Raw genomic sequence first — 26,401 nt, forward strand, 5'->3', positions numbered from 1 at the left:
GAGCTATATAAGTGCCATGTCTTCAAAAACAAGGAGGAATATCGCTGTATTAAAAGGTGCCAGTGTTCTTTTTTTTCTTTACTCGGGAGGGAAGTACCTCTTGAAATGAGTAGGCTTCAAATGAAGTTACTGTGAAAAGCCCCTAGTCGCCACATTCCGGCGCCTGTTCGGGGAGGCTGTTACGGGAATCGAACCGTGCTGCTGGCTTGCCTTGGTCTGCTTTCAAAGCCAGCGATTTAGCCCTGTGCTCATCTTCTCATCTTCCAGCCGGTGCATTAATTACAAGTAAGTAGAGCACCAGAACATTTTATAACCCAAATAGGCACAAAGCTGGCTGGCGGTTTCTGCTAATTTCACTAATAAAGAGGCTTCAGGCCCTTCAAGCAATCTGCAGGTTAAAGTTAATGGAGTTTTGCTCAATCTGCCATCTGCCAACATTAAGGCAGTGGAAACATCCCACGCACTCTTCAAGATTTAATGACCGAAAATGGGTCAGTGGTGTACAAATCTTGTTCCAGAGAGCACCAGATTTTTTTTTCCATTATTTTTGATCTAATTTATTTTTAATGCTCAATGCCCCTCAGTCCTCCTTTCTCATGAACACTGAGTTGCTCACTCATTTTGCGGACAATAGACATTTTTTTTTGAGGAGAATGGGAAGGTCTACTCCTGACGCAGTCAAGAAGCTCGAAAAGAAATATTGAATTCTGAGCAAATTGAGATTGTCTTTCGTTTAATCCAAGTCTTTTCTGCGTATCACAAGGCCCCATGCACAGATGCGAAGCAAGATGAATAAGAGAGTATTAGACAAACAATCAAAGAGTACATGTTGAGCTCTAAACTGGTGTCAATAGATGGAAAGCTGAGGGGAGCAGTTTTTCGATATGGACTGGCTCCACATGGCTGCACAAGTGGCCCCTGAACATTCAAACCTATATCTGTTGATCATACCAGGCTATACGTTAAAGGCAAGACATTGACTGGACGGTCATCTGTCATTTAGATGCACACATTGCTAAGAGTTTCCAGTTTGATGGAGTCTAGGCTCTGTTTTGGCATGACGAGGAACACTATCCATATAATAGCCCATCTTAACTCTGGTCAACGTTCCATGATTAGGGTCCCCCGCGTTCCCAGGGTTTTCCCGCGAGTGGGAAACTGCTGCCATCAATTTGGAGAAAAATCAGAAGTACATTTAATTTTTTTTGTCTTTTCTTAATAATTTCCTTTGATGACACCTTTCCGTGTTAATCATAAAAGCAAAAAGGCGGTTTGGCTGTTGGAGTTGTGGGGGGATGGGGGGAGGGGGGTGTGTGGAGGAGGGAAGCGGATCATCATGTGATGAAGCCCATAGGAATAGATCTAACCTGAGCTGGAAATCCTACCCTCAGTCAGGATAATTCACATGAATTCGACTGTGGAGTGGGGACTGTGGATGCAACTGGTCACGAACATCTTGGAAAAACATCAGTTAAACAGTGACCTCCTCTTTTAAAAAAAGCAACAGCACTGCCTGAGCTTTTGCAGTCAATGGTCCTGTCGCTGTCTGAAATGACCCTTCAGGAATCATACAGTCCAAGGATTTCAGGAGTTAACTGTTGATTAATTGTAAGTAGCTGAATGCAGGCAGCAGACGTTAACTGGGGATTCATTCTGCTCCTATAAGTAAGGGCAGGCTGAAACTGTGGCAGCTAGGTTAGGAGGTGCTCATCTTTAATGTGTATTTCCTTAAATAGAGCTTATAAAGTATGTAACATTGAATTTTCTGGATTAGAACCAATTGAACATTACAGACATTCCTGGTATAAACAATGCCTGGTATAAATAACAAAGCATGTCATATGATGTAGCCCTGCCCTTCACATCTAATTAATATGCATCATGTATAGTACGCTGTTCATTTTTCATATCTAGCAGATAATTGAGGAGCCAGAGGAGCTAATGCCAGAAATACCCACACCCCTGAACACTGTAGTTACTCTAGGGAACGAGGAGCTGGTTAGCTTAGATGGCTAGAATGTGGTTCAGAATCATGTTACGACACCCTCTGATAGTGTGTGGTCAATTCCAGCTCCACTTGGCCCTGAGGCGCCACACAATTGAAATTAACTCTTCATTTTAAAAATACCCAAAGTTTTTGGCCATTGGTTGTCCAATAACCATAGTCACCAGGATTGTAAATTTAAACACAGTTAACTTTTATTAATAACAATGACAATATTTAAATAGACAGAAAATACAACTCTTTAATTATTATCTAATTCCTAACTCCACTTTAACTCGCCCCACCTTATACACGCACACACAAGACTACAAACACAGAGGGGAAAGGGAGCTGTAAAAAAAAACCTAAAAGTAAAAGAATAAAAGTTTCTGTTTCAGATGGACAACTTCCAGTTAGACTTTTCTTCAGTCTAGGCCACTTGTCAGATGTCTTTTTTTCAGTCTGTAAGTGTAGATTCATTAGGGTCTCGGGACTCTTCCGCACGCTCAGAATCAGCAGGCAGGAAATATTTGGGAGGAGAGAGATTGAGAGAGAGAGGGAGAGAGAGATAGAGAGAGAGAGAGAGAGAGAAAGGGAGAAAAAAACACAACCTCTCCTCTCCTCTCAGCATCGAGGAGCTTTCTTTTGGATTCTCTGAAAACAACCCACCTGGCAGGACCCAATCACTGTCGGTTGCCGGGCAAAATATGATCCTTTGACAATCCATTGTCCAACAGTCAACCAATCAATCTGAATCCCTCCGATCTCTCAGGTGCCATAAAATCTGAGTTCTTCTGTTCAAAATCATACATTCGTGGCACATTATTTTGCAAATTTTGTGTTCCTCGCTTCCCCTGCTTGACTTAAAGGTATGTCTCCATTCAAGTTCTATGGACCAAAACGATAATGATAAAGTAAAAGAAATAAAAAATAAAGAAAATCAACAGGGAGGGCCCTTACAGTAACAACTACAGCACAGCTGCAATTTCCACTCTGGCCGAAGTAGACTTCCAACCTGCCTTGTCACCCATAACATTGGAAGGCATTGGCAATGGGCCACTGACGACAACAAAATGCCAAGGAAGCAGCTCAGAATGGTGTATCAGCAAACAATGAGCCAAGGACTTGTCTTTGGGTAGAGCGCACATGACAATGATAGATGATATTACCAAACCTGACCAAATGGTGTCAATTTTCCTCTGCTTAATGCCCTGTGTCGGCTCATCTGTGGAACTTTAAGGAATGGAATTGGGGGCAGCAATCAGTCACGCCCGTTCTCCATTCCATTTATGCTTAATGTTTAATACCTCGGGCATTGACACTGTGGATGGGAAGCTCTCTTCTGTTTCAGGTGGAATAATTCAAATGCTATGTAAGTGACACAGGAGTGGTGACATTACAGCTCCTTTGCCATTTCATAGAATCATAGAATTTACAATGCAGAAGGATGCCATTTGGCCCATCGAGTCTGCACCGGCCTTGGAAAAGGCACCTTACCTAAGCCCACCCTAACCCCATAACCCAGTAACCCCACCTCACCTTTTTGGACGCTAAGGGCAAATTAGCATGGCCAATCCACCTAACCTGCACATCTTTAGACTGTGGGAAAAAAACCGGAACACCCAGAGGAAACCCACGCAGACACGGGGAGAACGTGCAGACTCAGCACAGACAGTGACCCAAGCCAGGAATCGAACCTTGGAGCTGTGAAGCAACTGTGCTAGCCACTGTGTTACCGTGCCCCCCCCCCCCCCAGGTTCCTGCAGGTTCACTTGGCAGGAACTCTTCTTGAAGACTGACCAAGTGAGTTGTATGTTAGAGCTTGCGGGATCGCACCTTCTGATCAAAAAACCTGTAAAAGGGTAGCCGAGGACTTCTGTAAGACTGCAGTATCAGGGATGGAGACCATTTTGCTGCTGATTTCGAAAGCCGCCCAATAGGCTACTTGATTTATAAGGGGGTGAAAGGCAATCGGTGGTGGGCAGGAATAAGGGGTTGAGGTTACAATCAGATCAGCCATGATAGCATTGAATGGCAGAGCAGGCTCAAGGGGCCGAATGGCCTACTGCTGCTTCTAATTCATTTGTTCAGGGGCCAAATATGCACCAGATACTGCATGCAGCACATAATTACCCTCACTAATGGAATGTTCTCTATTGACCATGATTACTAGTATATAAAATTACTCTATGCTTCGATCAAATACTTCAAATGTTTATCACTTTCTTATTTTTCTTTTTCTTTTAACCTGATTTCATCAGCTGCTTTTGGCATGAGAATGATTAATTTTCACTGAAGATTTCTATCAATTACAGCATGAGGTGGTGCGGATGTCTGTTGATCTCAAACCTTGGGCTGGTTTCTCTATTCTGGGGCTATGTCCCCTTGCCAGCGTGGGAACGGTGCCGTTTTATGGCAGAAAAACTGGCGTACAAAGGCATTCGATTCCCCGTTTTGCTGGGGGCTAACAATGCAGCAGCGTAAAGCACCCGGCTCTAGCTGTCGATACGGCCCGGAGAATTGCCGGGTCCGTGGCCGTGCGTGTGCACGACGGCGGCCTGCAGCGGCTGCGCTGTGCCACATGGCGGAGGCCGCTCGCGGACCTGGCCCACAAAATAGTGCCCCACTTTGGCCGGCTCACGTGCCCCAGACCACCACGACCCCCCCCCACACACAGTGACCCTAATAAAGTCCTCGCTGCCCGCGGATCAGCCCTCCCCCGACTGTGGCACCGCCGGACTGAGTCTGCAACCGCCATGCCGAGTTACCGACGTATGAGCCCACACGCGACCACCGCTGTCGGGAATTCGGCCAGTCGGGGGCGGAGAATCGGGGCGCGGGCCTCAGACAATGCCCTGAGGCCGTCAATACGTGGCTCGGCGTACTCGGCGAGTATGCCGCTTTGGAAGGGGTGGTGCAACGCGAAACGGCGCCGCCCCCGATTTGGGCGGGAACTGTAGTTCTCCGGCTGATCGCCGAGCGCGATTTTGGTGTCGGCGACCAGAGAATCCAGCCCCTTGAGTTTGAATCCATTGAAGGTTGAGTAAAGGTGACTTATTTCAGTTGGCTCCAAGGATTGTGTCCAATATTTGATTCCAGTAAAGGCCAACATTTATTGTCCATCGCTATTTGCCCATGAGAAGGCCTTGAATTGCAACTAATTTTCTTTACATAATAATAATAATCGTTATTGTTACAAGTAGGTTTACATTAACACTGCAATGATGTTACTGTGAAAAGCCCCGAGTCGCCACATTCCGGCGCCTGTTTGGGTACACGGAGGGAGAATTCAGAATGTCTAAATTACCTAACAGCCCTTCTTTCGGGACTTTTGGGAGGAAACCGGAGCACCCGGAGGAAACCCACGCAGACACAGGGAGAGCGCGCACAGACAGTGACCCAAGCCAGGAAACGAACCTGGGACCCTGGCGCTGTGAAGCAACAGTGCTAACCACTGTTCTACCGTGCTGCCCGTGACCCCAACAGTGGCAAAAATTGAGAATGAAAGGCCCTATTCTTCAGACTTGCATCTTTTAGCTTAAATTCATAGGAAGAAAAGACCATGCAAGGTTATCAATATTACAAATGATGCAAATTTTACACCAGTAGCATAAGCTTCATTTCCACACCTGTATGACAGTCACAATGCAGCAAAGGTTAATGGTGGCACAACAGATCTGGCTACAACTTTACAAATCATTGGCTAGTCATCAGTGGGCAATTCTGGACACCACACTGTAGGAAAGACGTAAAAGCTGAGGAAACGGTACAGAGGAGGTGCACCAGAACGTTACCAGCAGTGAGGGACTTCACTTATGAGCAGTGATTGGAGAATTTCTCCTTGAAATAGAGAAATTTAAGATGTGACCCCATCGAGGTTTTCAAGATGATGAGTCCTGACAGAATAGATCAAGCAAACGTATTCCCTCTGCTAAGAGAGCTAATAACTAGCGATTGGCATTGGCAAAAGATCTAGAAGGGAGATGAGGAGATGAGGAGAAATACTTTCTATCAGAGAGTTGTCAGAATCAGAAATTATCCACTAGAGAAGTTGGTGGAAGCTAATTTAACCAATAATTCTCAAAGGGAGCTGGACAGGCACTTGAGTGTCAGGAACATACATGGTGATGAATCAAAATCAGATATATGCAATTCAGCATAACTGCTCATTTAAAATGCCCGAACAGACAAGACCAGATGGATGGCTGTAAGATTTTGGAAATGTTACTAATTTGTTGGGTTCCACGTTGCATTGAAGTAACATCTATGGGTTTTATTTTACCCACTTTTTACTCAATTCAGTTTGAACTTCTGCCAGTGAAACAATTAACAATCAATAATAATCATCTTTATTAGTGTCACAAGCAGGCTTACATTAACACTGCGATGAAGTTACTGTGAAAATCCCCTAGTCGCCACACTCCGGCACCTATTCAGGTATGCTGAGGGAGAATTCAAGATATCCATTTCACCTAACAAGCACGTCTTTCGGGACTCGTGGGAGGAAACTGGAGCACCAGAGGGAATCCACAGAGAGAACAATGCAGACTCCGCACAGACAGTGACCCAAGCCGGGAATCGAAACCGGGTTCCTGGAGCCGTGAAGCAACAGTGCTAACCTCTGTGCTACCATGTCTTTAAGACAGAGATAGATAGGTTCTTTATTAATAGGGGGATCGGGGTTATGGAGAGAAGGCAGGAGAATGGGGGTGAGAAAGTATCAGCCATGATTGAATGGCGGAGCAGACTTGATGGGCCGTGTGGCCTAATTCTGCTCCTATGTCTTATGGTCTTATGCCACAAGGAGGTTGGAGGACAGGAAGGCAGTTTACTTGTGAGAAACTACATTGATTGAATTTCATGACATTGAATGGCAATTAGGAGTTTTTATGTCAGTTTTGAAGAAATAATTTAAAGTATTGAACTTTGCAATTTGACAACTTGGCCGATAACTTCCTAGCTCCCTAGCACCAGATTTGGGGGGTTTAACCAAAGAGCACTGGGGAATCTCCCAGGGCAAGGATTTATGTGACAATTGTCCAGAAAGACTAAACTGTAGTTTAGTCGGGCAGTATGGTCGGCACGGGCTTGGAGGGCCGAAGGGCCTGTTCCTGTGCTGTACATTTCTTTGTTCTTTGTTCTTTGTACCCCGGGCAATTGTGCAGCACTGTATACTATCCGACAAAAGTGACTTCAATCATTAACTTTGGATGGTTCTGCCGGTGTTACATTCATAGTTACTCAGAAAAAGTTAGAAGAAATGAAAGCACTTCTAACTTCAGCGTAACTATTTCAAACATGCAGACCAAGCCCCGCCCGGGACGTTGTCGTCCCTGTCTCGACTCCCCGGCTAATCACTCCCCCAGGGTATTCACAACCCCCCCTCTGTTAACACCCCCCATGGCCCCCCCGACTGACCAACCCGACCCAGTACCTTCCCACCAATATGAGATGTCCCCCAAGGACGGACCAGACCCATGGCAATTCTGATTGCCCCCTTAAACCAACCCAGCCTTCCTGACCAATCAAATCCCATCCACTTACCTTCTCCCTGGATGTCCTATCAATTTCACTGGACCCTTTAAATCTACTTGCCTTCCGATAGCCGGTACATTAACAAAGGTGGCATGGCCTCCTTGAGTTCACCGGAGATGCACTGCACTAGGGACTGCGAGGCATCCATTGCTGCAGGCTCCAAGCAGCTCCAGCCAGCAGAAGTTTGAACACATTTTTCCAGAGCTGATAAGTGCAGTTTAAACTCTCGTAACTCCAGCAGGCCATCGCTTTCCACCACTTGTTGGAAGCTATGGCCTTTATCTTAAAACAATACCACGTATTGGTTAATTAATCAAACATATCTGGAGGGCAGAAAATCTACATTAGAGGAAAACTTTCCAGTTTTGACTGTTAACATCGTGACCAGACCCCAACACTTGTTAGGATATGGAACAAGAACCCCAAACACTTAGAAAAAAATTAACACTGTTATTATGGGCCAGAGTTTAGAAAACTCCAAAGTACATCATGGAGTTCATCTGATCTACAACAGTTTATTAATTTCGGATACGAGGATCACAAGGGCCTACCTTTCGGGTGTTATTCAACAGAGGCCTGAAGCACTTTTAGTCAAAAACAAAGTTTATTCTACAAATTCAGTTAACATTTCTATAAACATACACAGTAAGCACTTTATCAACTACAAACATACATTCTCCACACAGCTACAGTTCTCTATATATATAATCCTTAATAACTTCCCTTTCAACTGTTTCAATTTGACAACAACATCCAATAAAACCAGAAAACCCCTTTTACCCAAAACAGTAGGTTTGAATTCTTTCCAGACAGCAATTATCACTTTTAAATTGTAAAGTGATCTGGATACCTTCTAACATGCAGAGAAAAAGTCCAAAGAAACGTTCTTTGTCTGAATCCAGCTTCCAACAGTGTAAACCGAAAGTAAAACTCAGTGCCACAGCCCAGCTCCCAGCTCAAAATGAAAGTAAAAACCAGAGCCACAGCCCAACTCCGCCCACACAATGACATCACTGAAGCCGTTTGAGAAGACAGTACATTTCTTGAAGGTACACTCCCATGACACTGTGAGGAAAGGATTCTTCACTCGAAGAGTGATTCCACTGATTAATAAGTATATTTTATATGAAAAAAAAATGTTATTATTAACATGGGATTAAACACAGTAACATCTTGAAAATAATATTTTCAATTAACAGTTAAACAATTCTGAAAGGAAACACTTTAATTACTAACTCATACCTTCTCTATCTCTAATTAATCGCCCATTACAGGTCAAAAAAACACTTTTAAAATAAACTTAGCAAACACAGGGTTACTTGCTGTACACTTGTATGGCGATTCCTTGAAAGACTGTTCGAAGAGTGAGAGAGATCCTTTCAGGAACCAGCACTCAGATCCTTACATCTATGTCAAACTACTGCTTAACCTGACATGATTTGGCAAAAGCAGCCCATCAAGTCCTCACCAACCCTCTGAAAGAGCACCCTACTTATTCCCACGTCCCCATCCTAACCCTGTAACCGCACATAACCTTTTGGACACCAAGGGACAATTTAGCATGGCCAATCCACCTAACCTGCACATCTGTGGGCTGCGGGAAGAAACTGGAATACCCGGAGGAAACCCACGCAGACACGGGGAGAACATGCAAACTCCACACAGTCACCCGAGGTCAGAATCGAGCCCAGGTTCCTGCCGCTGTGAGGCAGCAGTTCTAAGCACTGTGCCATTGTGCCGCCCTCCTGATAGAATTCTGTGATAAACACTGTAAAGGCGCCTTAATTGGGGTGCAATCTGTAAAAACAAAGTACACTCCACAGAAGAAGGAAACAGTTGAGCAATTTGTTTACAACAGTAGAAATGGCAAAATAAATGAGAAGTGTTAGACAATATTATAAGCAGGTTGTGATACTACACATTATTCAGCTACATAAAGATTGAACTTACATTTATAGACTGTTTTTCATAAGTCAAGGATATCCCAGAACATGTAACCGTCAATGGAGAACATTTGAATTGTTGTCACTGTTGCAAGGAAATGCTGAGGTCAACTTGGCCACAACAAAGTTCCTCAATATGCAACGAGATGTATCTCCAATTTGACAGTTTAGTAATGTGGGTTGTCACCGAATCCCTACAGTGCAGAGGGAGGCCATTCAGCCCATCGAGTGTGCACCGATCCTATGAAAGAGCCCCCTGCCTTAGCCCACTCCCTCGCCCGATCCCCGTAACCCTACCTTTGGACTGTGAGAAGAAACCCACGCAGACACGGGGAGAACATGCAAACTCCACGCAGGCAGTCACCCAAGGCCGGAATTGAACCCAGCTCCCTGCCGCTGTGAGGCAGCAGTGCTAACCACTGTGTCACCGTGCCGCACATGGTTGTGGGATAAACATTGGCCAAGCCATGGAGGCAACAACCCCATTCTTCTTGGAATGCTTCCAATGTTCTGTTATTTCAATTGGAGAGGGAAAGTAAGGCCTTGGTTGAATTTAAGCAGAAGACAACACCCCCAGCAATGCAATACTCTCTCAATACCCCATTAAACACTCAGCCTGGATCATGTACCAACGTCTGAGATTAGAGTGTTGCTTGTACTGTTCTGACTTGGAAGTGAGGGTTCTACTACTGACGCCGAAGCAATGTACTCCAAACATTGATGTTTATGTTACACTCCACGTACGCAGGAAGATGTCTCAGTTCATGGCACAATATGGAGAAAAGGCATAGAGCAGACAAAGCGCTTTGGGACAGCGGAGAAATGAGAGACAATGATGGGGAACTGAATACACAGAAAAATGGTCTTGAGGCAGATTTTGAAATCAAGAAGAGCGATGCTCGGTGAAGAGACATGGCCAGCGAGTTTCAGAGGGCAGAAGCTGGTGAATGAATGGGTCCAAAGGTAAAATGTTAGAAGTGAGGAGTGAAGAGAAGTCAAGAATCATAGGGGTGGAGAACGAGCAAGGACACAAGGCAAAAGATGGTCAGCCAGAGAGTTAAAATTGAGAAATTGAAATTTATGTCCAGAAGCCTAAAAAGTAATGTCTCAGGGGAAATGACTGTGTGGGGTTTAGTTCATGCTGCAGTGTTTGGATGCATTGAAGCTAGTGCAGGTTGACATGGCAATTCCTCTTAGGAGGACATTGCTGATGTTAAAACTCGAGGTGATGAAGGCATGGACTCAGGTTTTGCTGCAGAAGTGAAAAGAAAATGAACAATGTTGAAGAGCTGGATGAAAGAGATTTTGGTAATCGAATTAAAGTGGGGATGAGAATGTTAATGGAAGCTAAAGAGAATGACTTCAGTTATGGCAATTCGATGGCATGTGGCGCAGTGGTTAGCACTGGAACAGCGGCGCTGAGGATCCGGGTTCGAATCCAGGCCCTGGGTCATTATCCGTGTGGAGTTTGCATATTCTCCCCGTGTCTGCGTGGGTTTCGCCCCCACAACCCAAAGATGTGCAGGTTAGGCGGATTGGCCATGCTAAATTGCCCCTAAAATTAGAAAAAAAATAATTGGGTACTCTAAATTAATTTTTAAAAAGTTATGGCAATTTCCAACCGAGTGAAATTTTGGCAGACGTCTATTTTGATTTTACATTGATAATGTCGAAGTGCGGAAACTGTCTTTGAGTCAATAGTGGTGACAACAAGGCAGAGGTGGATGTCACTGGCATAAGTGTCAAAACTGACCCTTCTGTTATTTTTGGGCTGTCTTGGAATACATTTTGTATCTTGATCCTCGTAAGAGATCTGGTTGGAGGCAAGGATGTTGTCCTCAAAGTACTTTTATCTACATAATTAATTATGTCCAAGATTACAGAACATCAGGACAGAGCTATACTGCTCCTCTCTCAGGTTCTTCGCTCTCTGAGTGCCATCATTATGATATCGCTTCTTAATGCGTAGTAGTTACTGTTCAAGTCATGTTAAAGTTAATCCTTTACCCTGTGTTTCTGGGTAATGTTATCAAGAAATAGTATGCAGATAATGAAAAACAGCAAAGTCCATTCAACTGTTTCATGCATGCACATGCCACATATAAGTTTCACGGTGAAGCTGATCTTTAAGTTAGACTGTACGTGGCATGTCTAGGTATTCCATAATGTGTTCCATTTTATCTATGGTTGTTTCCAAGATATAAGATTTATGGCTGCAGGCAAAATAATACCATACAGTTCCAATATTTCCTTGTTACACATCAGCAGGTATAGAAAGAGCTATTGCGATAGGGGCAGTGAAATGTAATAACACTCTTCAACTACTTCAAATGTAAGAAGTTCCATATTTAGTATTCACTTCTGATTACTTTGAGACAAACTGGAAGGGCCTTCCCTGTCTATGCAATTTCAGAGGCTCAGAAGTTTTTGGGGGTGGACACGATGACATGTGATACCTTACGGACAGAGACGAAAAGCAGACTGTTAGATTTGGCACGGACACTGCAGTTAACATTAGCTGACAAAATGCGAAAAGATGAGGTAATTATGGCGGTGGTTAAGCATTTAAAGTTGCCTGAGATAGAGTTTGACTCATTGGAAATGGCAAAAATTCAGTTGCAAATTAAACAAATGGAACATCAGAAAGAATTAAAACGGCTTGAATACGAGAGAGAGAGAGAGAGAGAGGAACAAGAGAGAGAAAGAGAGAGAGAGGAAAAAGAAAAGAAGAGAGAAGGGAGAAAAGAAAGAATAGCCCTAGCAGAACAAAAAGGAAAAGAAAGGGAGATACAGATCAGGGAAAAAGATAAAGAGAGGGAGTTTGAACTTCAGAAAATGGCCATGAAACATGACAATCAGTTAAAATTGGCAGACGTAAAGGGAAACGTACAGTTGGATGATAGTGATGAGGATAGTGAGAAAGAGCGTCATAGTCGAAGATGTGGTGAGGATCTATTTAAATATGGCCAAGCATTGCCAAGGTTTGACGAGAAGGAAGTGGAAGCCTTTTTCATTTCATTTGAGAAGGTAGCTAAACAAATGAAATGGCCACAGGACATGTGGGTGTTACTGATTCAAACAAAGCTGGTAGGTAGAGCTAGTGAAGTGTTTGCATCACTACCAGAGGAGGTATCTGGAACGTATGAGGAGGTGAAGAAATCCATCTTAAGTGCATATGAGCTAGTGCCTGAAGCTTACAGACAAAGGTTTAGAAATTTAATGAAAGAATTTGGTCAAACATACAAAGAGTTTGAAAGGCTCAAACAGAGTAATTTTGATAGGTGGATAAGGGCTTTGAAAATAGACCAAACGTATGAAGCTCTCAGAGAAATTATACTTTTGGAGGAGTTTAAAAATGCATTTCCTGATGTAGTGAGAACTCATGTGGAAGAACAGAGGGTTAAAACTGCAAGATTAGCAGCGGAAATGGCAGATGATTATGAATTAGTTCATAAATCAAAGCTTGGTTTCCGACATCAGTTTCAACCAGTGAGGGATAGAAACTGGGGACATGAGAAATACTCAAGTGGTAAAGGTAAAGGTGATCTGATGGGAAACAATAAAGAGAGTGTACCTCAGATTAAAAACGAAATCCAGGAGGGTGGAAAAGAAATGAAAAGTTTCAGATGTTTTCACTGTAATAAACTAGGCCATGTAAAGTCACAGTGTTGGTGGTTGAAGAAAAGCACTGGGAAGGCTGATGTGGTAAAACAGGATAAGACAGTGGGGTTTGTTAGAGTGGTAAAGGACAGCCCAAGGGAAGCGAAGGAGGTGCAAATGATTGTACAGCCTGTTCAAGAAGTAATTGTTAAGAAGGTGCCAGATGTACTTAAAGAAATTACTTGTGTGGGTAAAGTTTACTCATGTGTATCAGGAGGAGCAGGTAAAGAGGTCACAATTTTAAGAGATTCAGGGGCTAGTCAATCTTTAATGGTAAGAGAGGAGGAATTATGTAGTTTGGGAAGAATGTTGCCAGAAAAGGTGGTGATATGTGGAATTCAGGGTTAGAGGAGTAGCGTTCCATTATATAAGGTAAAGTTGGAAAGTCCAGTGAAGAGTGGTGAAGTGGTAGTAGGAGTAATAGATAAACTATCTTGTCCAGGAATACAATTTATCTTGGGTAATGATATAGCTGGATTGCAGGTGGGAGTGATGCCTACTGTGGTTGATAAGCCAGTGGAAAATCAGTCAACTGAAGTGTTGAAGGACGAATATCCTGGGATTTTTCTGGATTGTGTAGTAACAAGGTCGCAAAGTCAGAGGGTAAGACAAGAGGAGAAATCAAAGAGTGAAGATGAAGTTGAAGTGCAATTATCAGAAACGATTTTTGATCAGATGATTGAAAAAGAACAAGAACAGTTGGAGGATGAGGCGGATATTTTTAGTTCAGGAAAATTGGCGGAGGATATATCAGAAAGCATATACGGACGAGGAATCTGAGAGTAGACCAGAGTGTTATTACCGGAGAAATGATGTCTTGACGAGAAAATGGAGACCTGTACATATGCAGGCGGATGAAAAGTGGGCAGAAGTTCATCAAGTAGTATTGCCGATAGGGTATAGAAAGGAGGTGTTGTGAGTTGCACATGAGGTACCAGTGGGAGGTCATTTGGGAATAAGGAAAACTCAAGTTAAAATCCAGAAACATTTTTATTGGCCTGGACTACATAAAGATGTAGTTCAATTTTGTCACACATGTCAAGTGATAGGGAAACCTCAAGCAGTGATAAAACCAATGCCCTTAATACCCATTCCAGCATTTGAGGAACCTTTTACAAGGGTCCTAATCGATTGTGTTGGACCGCTTGGTAAAACAAAAAGTGGGAATCAATATCTTTTGACTGTACAGGATGTGTCTACTAGGTTTCCAGAGGCCATTCCAGTACGTAATATTACAGCTAAAAGGATTGTGAAGGAGTTACTTAAATTATTTACTTGATATGGACTACCCATAGAAATTCAAACGGATCAAGGATCAAATTTTACCTCCATGTTATTCAAAGAAGTTATGGATAGCTGAGGAATAAAACAATTTAAATCAATTGCGTACCATCCAGACTCGCAGGGAGCGTTAGAAAGCTGGCATCAGACATTAAAGACAATGTTGAGGGCTTATTGTCAAGGTTATCCAGAGGATTGGGATAAAGGAATCCCATTCGTATAGTTTCCAATCAGGGATGCACCTAATGAGTCTACCAAATTTAGTCCTTTTGAACTAATTTTTGGTCATGAGGTAAGAGGACCACTTAAACTGATTAAAGAAAAATTGGTGGGTGAGAAATCGGAAATTACACTATTGGATTACGTGTCAAATTTTAGGGAACGATTAAATAGAGCAGTTGAATTGGCTAGACAATATTTGAACATTGCACAAAATGTGATGAAACGGGTAACGGACAAGAAATCCAAATTTCGTAGTTTTGCCAGTGGAGATAAAGTTTTAGTGTTGTTATCAGTGGTAGGGGAGCCTCTAAAACCTATGTTTTGTGGACCGTATCAGATTGAAAGGAAATTAAGTGAGGTGAATTATGTGGTAAAAACACCAGATAGAAGGAAGACTCACCGAGTGTGTCATGTGAATATGCTTAAAAGGTACTCTGAAAGGGAAGGACAGAAAAAGGAGGTTTTAATTATTCTAACTCAAAGTGACAAACCAAATCGAGATGACTGAATTAGACATATCTTAAATTAAATTAGAAAATGAGGATGTTCTTAAAAATTGGGATGAATTGTTAAGTTACCTTCCAGAGGAAAAACAAACTGACCTGAAAGAGTTATTGATATCACATGGACAAGTTTGTAGAGATAAATTGGGAAGTACTAAAATGGCTATATCTGATGTAGATGTGGGAAATGCTGTTCCTATCAAACAACATCCATATAGACTTAATCCTTTAAAATTGGCACAGGTTAACAGAGAGATTGAGAGTATGCTTAAAAATGGCATAATTGAAGTGGGTTGCAGCCAATGGAGCTCACCCATAGTGATGGTACCTAAACCAGTTGATACCCAACGGTTGTGTGTGGACTATAGAAAGGTGAATACAGTTACAAGAACGGACTCTTATCCTGTCCCACCATTGAAGAACGTGGGACGATCTGCTCTTATTTTCAACTTCCAGAAATGGAAAGAACATTTAAAACATTGTGTGGAGTTATTCGGTCGACTTCAGGAGGCGGGTTTGGTGATGAACCTAGTCAAAAGAGAATTTGGAGAAGCCCAAATCACTTTCCTTCCGGAGTTTCCGTTATCCTCAAGACAAAGGGAAATAATGCGATTTCTTAGCATGAGTGGATTTGATCGAAAAGCTGTGCAAAAGTTTTGTGGCGTGATTACTCCACTGATGGACTTGCTAAAAAAAACTAAGAAATTTCAATGGCAGCGGACTTTCAACAGGCATTTGACTGCCTGAAAGTTGTGATCACCAATGCTCCGGTATCGGAGAATTGCAAGGGACTCTGTGGTCAGATTGAACTAAAGTACCTGATTCTAAAGAGAAATGCCGAGGAGTAGAGGAATGGATGGATCGTGCAGAGACTTTGTTCAAAGAGGCTGTCAATTGAGAAGGTATTTGGTTGGAGGAAGAAGAACAAAGAAAAATGGACTATATTATTATACCTGTTTGCATGTGTTGGTTTTTTTTTAATGGAAAAGTATATTTACTGTGTACATTTCTTAGTGGATGGTGAAAAAGTGAAAAATGAAACCATCTTGAAGTCGATGGATTTTTTTTTCTTGGGGGGAGGTGTCATGTAAGAGTGCCTTTAAGAAATGGATGTGTAAGCAATGTACCTTTAAGAAAACAGTGATGTCAGAGAATGGGTGGAGCTCAGCTCAGTTTCCAGAAAGCTGCAAGTTTTGTAGTTTGGTTTTGCAGCTTATAAAGTGCCTGGCTGGTTTTGCTGAGAGGAGTTTAAAAGTGCCTGGCAGTTTAAAAATGCCTGGCTGTTTTGCTGGAGCTGAAGGCAACCAAGCTAATATATCTCTGCCATTCTACAGAAAATATATAGATCCTTTAACCTGATGTGATACTGATACAGGCGACCTGATAGAGGTATACAAAATTATGAGGGGCATAGACAGAGTGGATAGTCAGAGGCTTTTCCCCAGGGTAGAGGGGTCAATTACTAGGGGGCATAGGTTTAAGGTGAGAGGGGCAAGGTTTAGAGTAGATGTACGAGGCAAGTTTTTTACGCAGAGGGTAGTGGGTGCCTGGAACTCACTACCGGAGGAGGTAGTGGAGGCAGGGACGATAGGGACATTTAAGGGGCATCTTGACAAATATATGAATAGGATGGGAATAGAAGGATACGGACCCAGGAAGTGTAGAAGATTGTAGTTTAGTCGGGCAGTATGGTCGGCACGGGCTTGGAGGGCCGAAGGGCCTGTTCCTGTGCTGTACATTTCTTTGTTCTTTGTTTGTTCTTTGTTTAAAGGTGTTAAGCCTCTTGGAAGTTTGAAGGAACATTTTAAGGAATTATTTACCGTTGCAATATTTTCTGAGTTATCATTGAAGTAAGGGGTTTTAATAGATCCTATGTTTATTTAAGATGTAAAGTTGAGTTCATGGAATAAACAGTGTTTTGTGTTTAAAAACCCACATGTCCATAATCGTAATCCCACACCTAGGAAAAAGCCGTGTGCTCGGAAAAGCAACAAATCCATTAAAGGGAGAGGTTGGTTGAACACCATGATACATTTTGGGGTTCTGAAAACGCCTCGCCCGTAACAGTTACTAACAGGCAATGATGCCTTAATTTTCCACCCATCAATTTTAATGGTAAAGGTCGTGGGATCTGCAACATATCCATCAGGAATGAAGGCAAGTGGATATTCCGATCGACAACATGCATTCAGAGTATCTGTCCCAATGTTTTTCATTCATTTGTAGGATGTAGTTGTAGCTGGCAAGGCCAGCATTTATTGCCCACCCATAATTGCCCTTGTGTGGTTGATGGTTGAGCGGCTTTCTTGAACTGCTGTAGTTCATGTGGTGTACATACATCCATAGTGCTGTTAGGAAGGGAGTTACAGGATGTTGACCCAATGTCAGTGCAGGAATGGCAATATAGTTCCAAGTAACAATGGTGTGTGACTTGGAGGGGAAGCCCCAGGTGGTGATGGATACATCTGCTGCCCTTTTTTCATCGAAGTGGCAACGGTTGTAGTTTGGAAGGTGCAGTGGAAGGAGACTTGGCGAGTTGTTGAAGTGCATCTTGTAGATGTTATACAATGATGGAAATGTGCACCAGTGCTGGAGGGAGTAGCTGTTGAAAGTGGTGGGCAAGGGTAACAGTCAAGTGGGCTGTTTTCTCCTGGACGGTGTCAAGCTTCTTCAGCTTTGTTGGAGCTACAGGCAAAGACTTTTACATTCCCTCCTGACTTGTGCCTTTTAAGAGTGGGCACGCTTTGGGGAATCAGGAGATGAGTTACTCTACACAAAATTCTGAGCTTCTTACCTTCTCTTGCAGCCACTATATTTATATGGCTAGTCCAGTTCAGTTGGAACTGCACTCGTCCAAGCATGTGAAGAGTATTCTATCATATTGGGTGACACAGTGGTTAGCTCTGCTGCCTCATAGCACCAGAGACCCAGGTTCAATTCCAACCTCTCTGTGTGGAGTTTGTACTCCCGCTGTCTGCGTGGGTTTCCTCCGGGTGCTCCGGTTTCCTCCCACAGTCCAAAGATGTGCAGGTTAGTTGCATTGGCCATTCTAAATTGTCCCCTAGTGTCCACAAGGTTAGGTGGGGTTCTGGGGCTATGGTGCAGGAATGGGCCGAGTTTGGGTGCTCTTTCCAAAGGCCAGTGCAGGCTCGAAGGGCTAAATGACCTCCTTCTACACTATTGGGGTTTTGTGATTCCATGATCACACTCCACCCTCTTTGTGAACAGGCTTTGGGGAGTCAAGAGTTACTCACTGAACAGTTCTGAGCCGTTGATCTGTTCCTGTATTCAGAGTATTTATATGACTAGTCCAGTTAGGTTTCTGCCAATGGTTGGATTGGATTGGATTTTGTTTATTGTCACGTGTACCAAGGTACAGTGAAAAGTATTTTTCAGCGGGCAGCTCAACAGATCGTTAAGTACATGAAAAGAAAAGGAAATAAAGGAAAATACATAATAGGGAGAAGTAAAAAGGGTATCTGTTAGGGAGAGCTCGCACTGGCACCATCTTGTGAGACAAAGCTCAAGGTAACCACAAGGATGTTGATGCTAGGAGATTCAGCTCTGGTAATGCTATTGAACATCAATAGAAGATAGTTAGATACATTCTTGTTGGAGATGGTCTTTGCCTGGCATTTGTGTGGTGCAAATGTTACTTGCCATTTATCATTCTAAGACCTAATGTTGTCCTGTACTTGATGCATGCAGGCACAAACTGCTTCAGTATCTGAGGAGTAACAAGTGGTACGCCACATTGCGTATTTGCACACGGGTTTGTGCCAAAAGCTTAAACAAAAACATATACTCAATGGAAAAAATATTGCTGCAACTGTCAGATTTAAAACTATGACAATATAACTAGAAAATTAATTTAGAATTCATACAAATTGCGGAACAGGGGATTCTCCCTGTGTATAGGCGCCATCATGGCTACATAATTTTTCCAGTAACTAAAGAACATGTCCATGAATTGACGATAAAGGCTATGCAATTAGCAGAGATCAGAAAAAGTATCTTACTAATATGAATATTAGGTTAAAGTGAACGTTTGCTCAGGTGTGAGCTGATTGCCTGTGAATTACGAACACATTGCCAGATGGAGGGCTGTTGCATGTTGGGATTTCTACTTTATAAATATGGCTTTTAGATAATGCTAAACTTGATGAATTACTGGATCATTGCAATGTTTCTCAAGCTGTTGTACACCAGCATAAATGATATATTCAAAATTCTTTGAAGTCTTGACCTTCTAACTCCGAGGTCGGTGTTAATTTGGGGCTAGTTGGTGCTGAAGGTACATGGCCGCAAGGGAGATTGCTCAAACCCATTTAATGTCAGGCCCTTTGCAAAAGCCCCGGGGCCCAATCATTTATTTTTTTCCTAAGAGTCTCAGGGCAGGCACAATGGACGAAACACCGGTATTTTACATTGTAGTTGTACAATTCCATGAATTGAAAGATTTTCTTTCTTTATCCATACACAGGGCCCACTAAAGGATGATGTTTGAGCAACTGCGAACAGCCAGAAATGCTATTGCAGGTACAATCTAATATCTCAGAGCCAGGAGCCTCAGGACCCAGTCCTTGCCGGATTTTTCGCAGAATTCGGATTTTTTTTGGCCGCATTTCAGGTCGGGAGTGTTTGGGTGATTTTGGATGAGGGCCGGGTGAGGTCCAAGGTTACGTGGAGCTTGGGGACAGAGTAAAGCAACGAGGAAGTAATGAGTCAGGCGCCAAGCAGTGCCTAGCCCAATTGCCCAGAGAAGTTAACTTTATTTGAGCATTTTTTAAAAATTGCATGGCACTCTCTAAAAATATCCGGTTGCAGACAACTCCTATTTTCAGACAGCCAGCTTTGAGAGTGTGTACCTGTACAAAATGCGACAAATGCAATCGTGAACGCACATTGAGCCCTTTGGGACTGAGGAATATTTCAATCTGAGTTTGTATTTTCTTTATCAAGGCACGAATGCTTTATTAATTTTACTTAATCTGATGCTGCCACCTAACCTCACTGCCTGTATCATTCCTCTCACAGACAGCCCACTTGGAGTTTCTCATCATTATCATTCCCAGCATCATCTTCCTCATCCACATCACTGGCAATTAGCAGGGGGGGGTGCACCAATGCGATGAGTACAGAGGAGCTCATTTCTTCCTCGACTTTCACCTCTTGCCCATTCTGCCGATGACCAATCAGTCCTTTTTTACCAGCTATTATATTCCCAACAATGGGATCACCGCCACCTGGAAGATCTGCTCCAGAAAACCTCCTCACTGAGTGTTGTGGACAGCACACAGTTTGACTGTCGAGCTGGCTAACTTTCTGCTGGGGTGGGGGGGGGGTGGGGGGTGCAATCTTCCTGCAGATGTGTTTGCAAATATGAAGACAGCATAACTCCGCCGATGCCCTTCAACGATACTGGTTAATATGTCACTGGCATGTTTGTCAGTTTTGCTAAGGGCTCAAACAGCAGAAGCTTTTTGCGCACCCGGGTCCCTGGCTCTGTGAGGACTGTGCCACCCTGCCACCCTCTGATTGCTCTGAATGGACAAGTTAACCCTTAAAAGTAGCACATGGAAAATGCAGCACCAAGGCATTGGGGTGGGGGGGGGGGACGTGACCTAACATGCCAGTCCCCTCGCTGGGACAGAAGGCAAGCCCAGTAATGTAGCCAAAGTGGGCAAGTTTGTGGAGCTGCAGGAGCAGACGGTCTACAAGGTCCGCCTGCTCCATATTGAACAGGGGACGCGGGGCTAAGATCTGCAGCACAATGAAGGCAAATTGAGAACTCTACAGATCGACCAATGAGATAGAACTGTTTGGAGGTACATTGCCCGCAGAACCTCGGCATGGAGTTGTCATTCAGTATACAGTCACACTGACACAGAGAAACGCATCAGTGCAACATAGACTTCAATTGAACCAGTCCATGTTTCAGCTGTTACAGTTATTTTTGCAGGCTTGAAACTCTCATTAGTTTGGTTTGAAACCGGTTCTATTTTCGATAGTGAAATTGACCAGTGGAGTGAGAAGGTTCCATCAATGTTTCTCCCCACTCTGGAAGTCCAGTCGAACATGAGGCATGTTCCAGCCGAATAATGAAATCCATCCTGCCTTTAATAAGGCTACAATTTTGGAGGTTTTGAAGGCAGTATAATCTGCAGACTATTTAAATGACAGCACTTGTGTGTCGATGCACCTCTGCGCTGTTTCTACTTGGATCTGACTGTGTCTCCATGCCTTTGCTGTGTGGTGTGTGTGTGTGTGCCCAGCTTGCCCGTTATGTGTGTGTCTGTCCTTCACACCACGCTCCTTTTTTAAACTTTTGGAGGAAAATATATCACGTTGTGACGGGTTAACAGAGGGAGCAGGCTGTCTGAGATTGGGAGCTCGCCTGGGAAGACCCCGGGGCCACCGCTACTGAAAGGCGATGGACTCCCCGATTCCCCGGTATCTTAATTCCCTACCAGATCGATCGGATTGCAGAAGGGAACGCAGCATTAACGGAACCCTTGGCGAATCAGGCGCCCAGTCCTTTACTGAAGAATGCAACTGTTCTTCCCTCGGATAAACCCTGTTAAAAGCAACCACATCCCACCAATGCAGATATCCTCTCTCGTCTGTTGCTTATGTAAAGTTTCCCACTATTTTGGAATGAGTGCAATTCGATGTAATATGGATTGTAGAACAGATGTGTCCTGGCTGAAGGCAGAACGTGCGAACCTGCCCCAGTGTAAAGCCTGAATCGTTACATTTGCAGATCTGCCCGGAATCTCCAGAAAGAAATAGAATAGATTCTTACCTTGTAGCAAGCACAGGATGAGAGTCAGCCACACACCATCCAGCCACCTCGAGGTCTGCATTTTATTTCTCCTCCTGTCCTTTCTGCCCTTCACACAGCACGCATTTCTGGAAGAAGGCTTGTCTGGGGCGGGTTGAAGCTGCCCGCCTACACGCGGCCAAGCAACTGCATTTGAAGATTTCCAACCAGACTTTGCAACCAGACTGGGACTCACTTCATCCAACCAGGGATACCTGCCCACTGCTTGTGCGCAACCTTCTCCCGCCCCAAATCTGGCCAGCACTCAACAGGGGGGAGAGAGACAGACTGCCCTGGCTCCGAATCTGACTAGAGGGAGGCCATTCGGCCCATTGCCTCCTCTGCCCACACTTTGAAAGGGCTGACCAATTAACTCTGCTGCTCTTCCTTCACAGAGCCAACAATAGGATATCCAATCCCCCTCCCTTTTGCAAACTACTGTTGAATCTGCTTCCACTAACCTTCCACCCAGTGCAATCAATCCACAGGATAACTCACTGCATTAACATAGCATCCTGATCTGGTTGTGTTGGGGAGTATACGGGACACAGGGCTCCCATTCACACCACTGACCACTGTGACCCCAGCTCCCAGGTTGTTCTGGGACTGCGGGACCGACTGTCACATTTCAAAGCGATTTCCCCCCCCCCCCCTATTTTCAAGGCTTGCCCGTGGGACACTGACCTGGGCGTTTGAGTGATTGGAGCCAGACTGTGGATGATGAGTGAATGAGTGTGAGTGAGTGAGAGTGGGTGAGTGAGTGAGTGGGTAAGTAAGAGTGGGTGAGTGAGAGTGAGTGAGTGGGTAAGTAAGTGAGAGTGAGTGAGTGGGTCAGTGAGTGAGTGGGTAAGTGAGTGAGTGGGTAAGTGAGAGTGAGTGAGTGGGTATGAGAGTGAGTGAGTGGGTAAGTGAGAGTGAGTGAGTGGGTAAGTGAGAATGAGTGAGTGGGTAAGTGAGAGTGAGTGAGTGGGGAAGAGAGTGAGTGAGTGAGAGTGGGTGAGTGGTAAGTGAGTGAGAGTGAGTGAGTGGGTAAGTAAGTGAGAGTGAGTGAGTGGGTGAGTGAGTGAGTGGGTAAGTGAGTGAGTGGGTAAGTGAGAGTGAGTGAGTGGGTAAGTGAGAGTGAGTGAGTGAGTGGGTAAGTGAGAGTGAGTGAGTGGGTAAGTGAGAGTGATTGAGTGAGAGAGAGTGAGTGGGTAAGTGAGTGAGTGAGAGTGAGTGGGTAAGTGAGAGAGTGAGTAAGTGCAAGAGTGAGTGGGTAAGTGAATGAGAGTGAGTGGGTAAGAGAGAGTGAGTGAGTGGGTAAGTGAAAGTGAGTGAGTGAGTGGGTAAGTGAGAGTGAGTGAGTGGGTAAGTGAGAGTGAGTGAATGGGTAAGAGAGAGTGAGTGAGTGGGTAAGAGAGAGTGAGTGAGTGGGTAAGAGAGAGTGAGTGGGTGAGTGAGTGGGTGAGTGAGAGTGAGTGAGTGAGAGTGAGTGAGTGAGTGGGTAAGTGCGTGGGTGAGTGAGAGTGAGTGGGTAAGTGAGTGAGAGTGAGTGAGTGGGTAAGTGAGAGTGAGTGAGTGAGAGTGAGTGAGTGGGTAAGTGAGAGTGAGTGAGTGAGTGAGTGGGTAAGTGAGAGTGAATGAGTGGGTAAGAGAGTGAGTGAGAGTGAGTGAGTGAGTGAGTGGGTAAGTGAGAGTGAATGAGTGGGTAAGAGAGTGAGTGAGAGTGAGTGAGTGGGGAAGTGAGCGAGTGAGTGAGTGGGTAAGTGAGAGTGAGTGAGTGGGTAAGTGAGAGTGAGTGAGTGGGTAAGTGAGAGTGAGTGGGTAAGAGAGAGTGAGTGAGAGGGTAAGAGAGAGTGAGTGAGTGAGTGGGTAAGTGAGAGTGAGTGGGTAAGTGAGAGTGAGTGAGTGAGTGGGTAAGTGAGGGAGTGAGAGTGAGTGGGTGAGTGAGAGTGAGTGAGTGAGTGAGTGAGAGTGAGTGAGTGAGTGGGTAAGTGAGCGTGAGTGAGTGAGTGGGTAAGTGAGTGAGAGTGAGTGAGTGGGTAAGTGAGAGTGAGTGAGTGGGTAAGTGAGAGTGAGTGAGTGAGTGGGTGAGTGAGAGTGAGTGAGTGAGAGTGAGTGAGTGGGTAAGTGAGAGTGAGTGAGTGAGAGAGAGTGAGTGAGTGGGTATGTGAGTGAGTGAGAGTGAGTGGGTGAGTGAGTGAGTGGGTAAGTGAGAGTGAGTGAGTGGGTAAGTGAGTGAGAGTGAGTGGGTAAGTGTGAGTGAGTGAGAGTGAGTGAGAGTGAGTGAGTGGGTAAGTGAGAGTGAGTGAGTGGGTAAGTGAGAGTGAGTGAGTGGGTAAGTGAGAGTGAGTGAGTGGGTAAGTGAGAGTGAGTGAGTGGGTGAGTGAGAGTGATGAGTGAGTGGGTAAGTGAGAGTGAGTGAGTGGGTAAGTGAGAGTGAGTGAGTGGGTAAGTGAGAGTGAGTGAGTGGGTGAGTGAGAGTGAGTGAGTGAGAGTGAGTGAGTGAGTGAGTGGGTAAGTGAGAGTGAGTGAGTGGGTAAGTGAGAGTGAGTGAATGGGTAAGAGATAGTGAGTGAGTGGGTAAGAGAGAGCGAGTGAGTGGGTAAGAGAGAGTGAGTGAGTGAGTGGGTAAGTGAGAGTGAGTGAGTGGGTAAGTGAGAGTGAGTGAGTGGGTAAGTGAGAGTGAGTGGGCAAGTGAGAGTGAGTGAGTGGGTAAGTGAGAGTGAGTGGGTAAGAGAGAGTGAGTGAGTGGGTGAGTGAGTGAGTGAGAGTGAGTGGGTGAGTGAGAGTGGGTGAGTGAGAGTGAGTGAGTGGGTGAGTGAGAGTGAGTGAGTGGGTGAGTGAGAGTGAGTGAGTGAGAGTGAGTGAGTGGGTAAGTGACAGTGAGTGAGTGAGTGAGTGGGTAAGCGAGAGTGAGTGAGTGGGTAAGAGAGAGTGAGTGAGTGGGTAAGTGAGTGAGTGAGTGAGTGGGTAAGTGAGAGTGAGTGAGTGGGTAAGTGAGAGTGAGTGAGTGGGTAAGTGAGAGTGAGTGGGGAAGAGAGAGTGAGTGAGAGGGTAAGAGAGTGAGTGAGTGAGTGGGTAAGTGAGAGTGAGTGGGTAAGTGAGAGTGAGTGAGTGAGTGGGTAAGTGAGGGAGTGAGAGTGAGTGGGTGAGTGAGAGTGAGTGAGTGAGAGTGAGTGACTGAGTGGGTAAGTGAGAGTGAGTGAGTGAGTGGGTAAGTGAGAGTGAGTGAGTGAATGGGTAAGTGAGAGTGAGTGAGTGGGTAAGTGAGAGTGAGTGAGTGAGTGGGTGAGTGAGAATGAGTGAGTGAGAGTGAGTGAGTAGGTAAGTGAGTGAGTGAGTAAGTGAGAGAGTGAGTGGGTAAGTGAGTGAGAGTGAGTGGGTAAGTGAGAGTGAGTGGGTGAGTGGGTAAGTGAGTGAGAGAGTGAGTGGGTGAGTGAGTGAGTGGGTAAGTGAGAGTGAGTGAGTGGGTAAGTGAGAGTGAGTGAGTGGGTAAGTGAGAGTGAGTGAGTGGGTAAGTGAGAGTGAGTGAGTGGGTAAGTGAGAGTAAGTGAGTGAGTGGGTAAGTGAGAGTGAGTGAGAGCGAGTGGTTGAGTGAGAGTGAGTGGGTGAGTGGGTAAGTGAGTGAGTGAGAGTGAGTGGCTGAGTGAGAGTGAGTGAGTGAGTGGGTAAGTGAGAGTGAGTGAGTGAGTAAGTGAGAGTGAGTGAGTGGGTAAGTGAGAGTGAGTGAGTGGGTAAGTGAGAGTGAGTGAGTGGGTGAGTGAGAGTCAGTGAGTGAGAGTGAGTGAGTGAGAGTGAGTGAGAGTGAGTGAGTGGGTAAGTGAGTGAGTGAGTGAGTGGGTAAGTGAGAGTGAGTGAGTGGGTAAGTGAGAGTGAGTGAGTGGGTAAGTGAGAGTGAGTGAGTGGGTGAGTGAGAGTGAGTGAGAGTGAGAGTGAGTGAGTGAGTGGGTAAGTGAGCGAGTGAGTGAGTGGGTAAGTGAGAGTGAGTGAGTGGGTAAGTGAGAGTGAGTGAGTGGGTAAGTGAGAGTGAGTGAGTGGGGAAGTGAGAGTGAGTGGGTAAGAGAGAGTGAGTGAGAGGGTAAGAGAGAGTGAGTGAGTGAGTGGGTAAGTGAGAGTGAGTGAGTGAGTGGGTAAGTGAGAGTGAGTGAGTGGGTAAGTGAGGGAGTGAGAGTGAGTGGGTGAGTGAGAGTGAGTGAGTGAGTGAGTGAGTGAGTGAGAGTGAGTGAGTGAGTGGGTAAGTGAGAGTGAGTGAGTGAGTGGGTAAGTGAGTGAGAGTGAGTGAGTGGGTAAGTGAGAGTGAGTGAGTGGGTAAGTGAGAGTGAGTGAGTGAGAGAGAGCGAGTGAGTGGGTATGTGAGTTAGTGAAAGTGAGTGGGTGAGTGAGAGTGAGTGAGTGAGAGAGAGTGAGTGAGTGGGTATGTGAGTGAGTGAGAGTGAGTGGGTGAGTGAGTGAGTGGGTAAGTGAGAGT

At 44.7% G+C, this 26,401-nt stretch overlaps 1 protein-coding gene across 1 annotated transcript in view; it reads right to left on the minus strand.

The window, feature by feature from the left end:
* The window catches only part of chrna8 (cholinergic receptor, nicotinic, alpha 8), a 488,191-nt gene extending 465,975 nt beyond the window's left edge, over nt 1-22,216 (minus strand). The window contains exon 1 of the mRNA XM_072517257.1: nt 21,934-22,216. Coding sequence (XP_072373358.1) covers nt 21,934-21,994 — 61 coding nt within the window. The 5' untranslated portion in view covers nt 21,995-22,216. The remainder of the gene's footprint in view (nt 1-21,933) is intronic.
* Between the last annotated feature and the right edge of the window lie 4,185 nt (nt 22,217-26,401).

This window comes from Scyliorhinus torazame, chromosome 9, assembly GCF_047496885.1.
Source record: "Scyliorhinus torazame isolate Kashiwa2021f chromosome 9, sScyTor2.1, whole genome shotgun sequence".
NCBI classification, from domain to species: domain Eukaryota; kingdom Metazoa; phylum Chordata; class Chondrichthyes; order Carcharhiniformes; family Scyliorhinidae; genus Scyliorhinus; species Scyliorhinus torazame.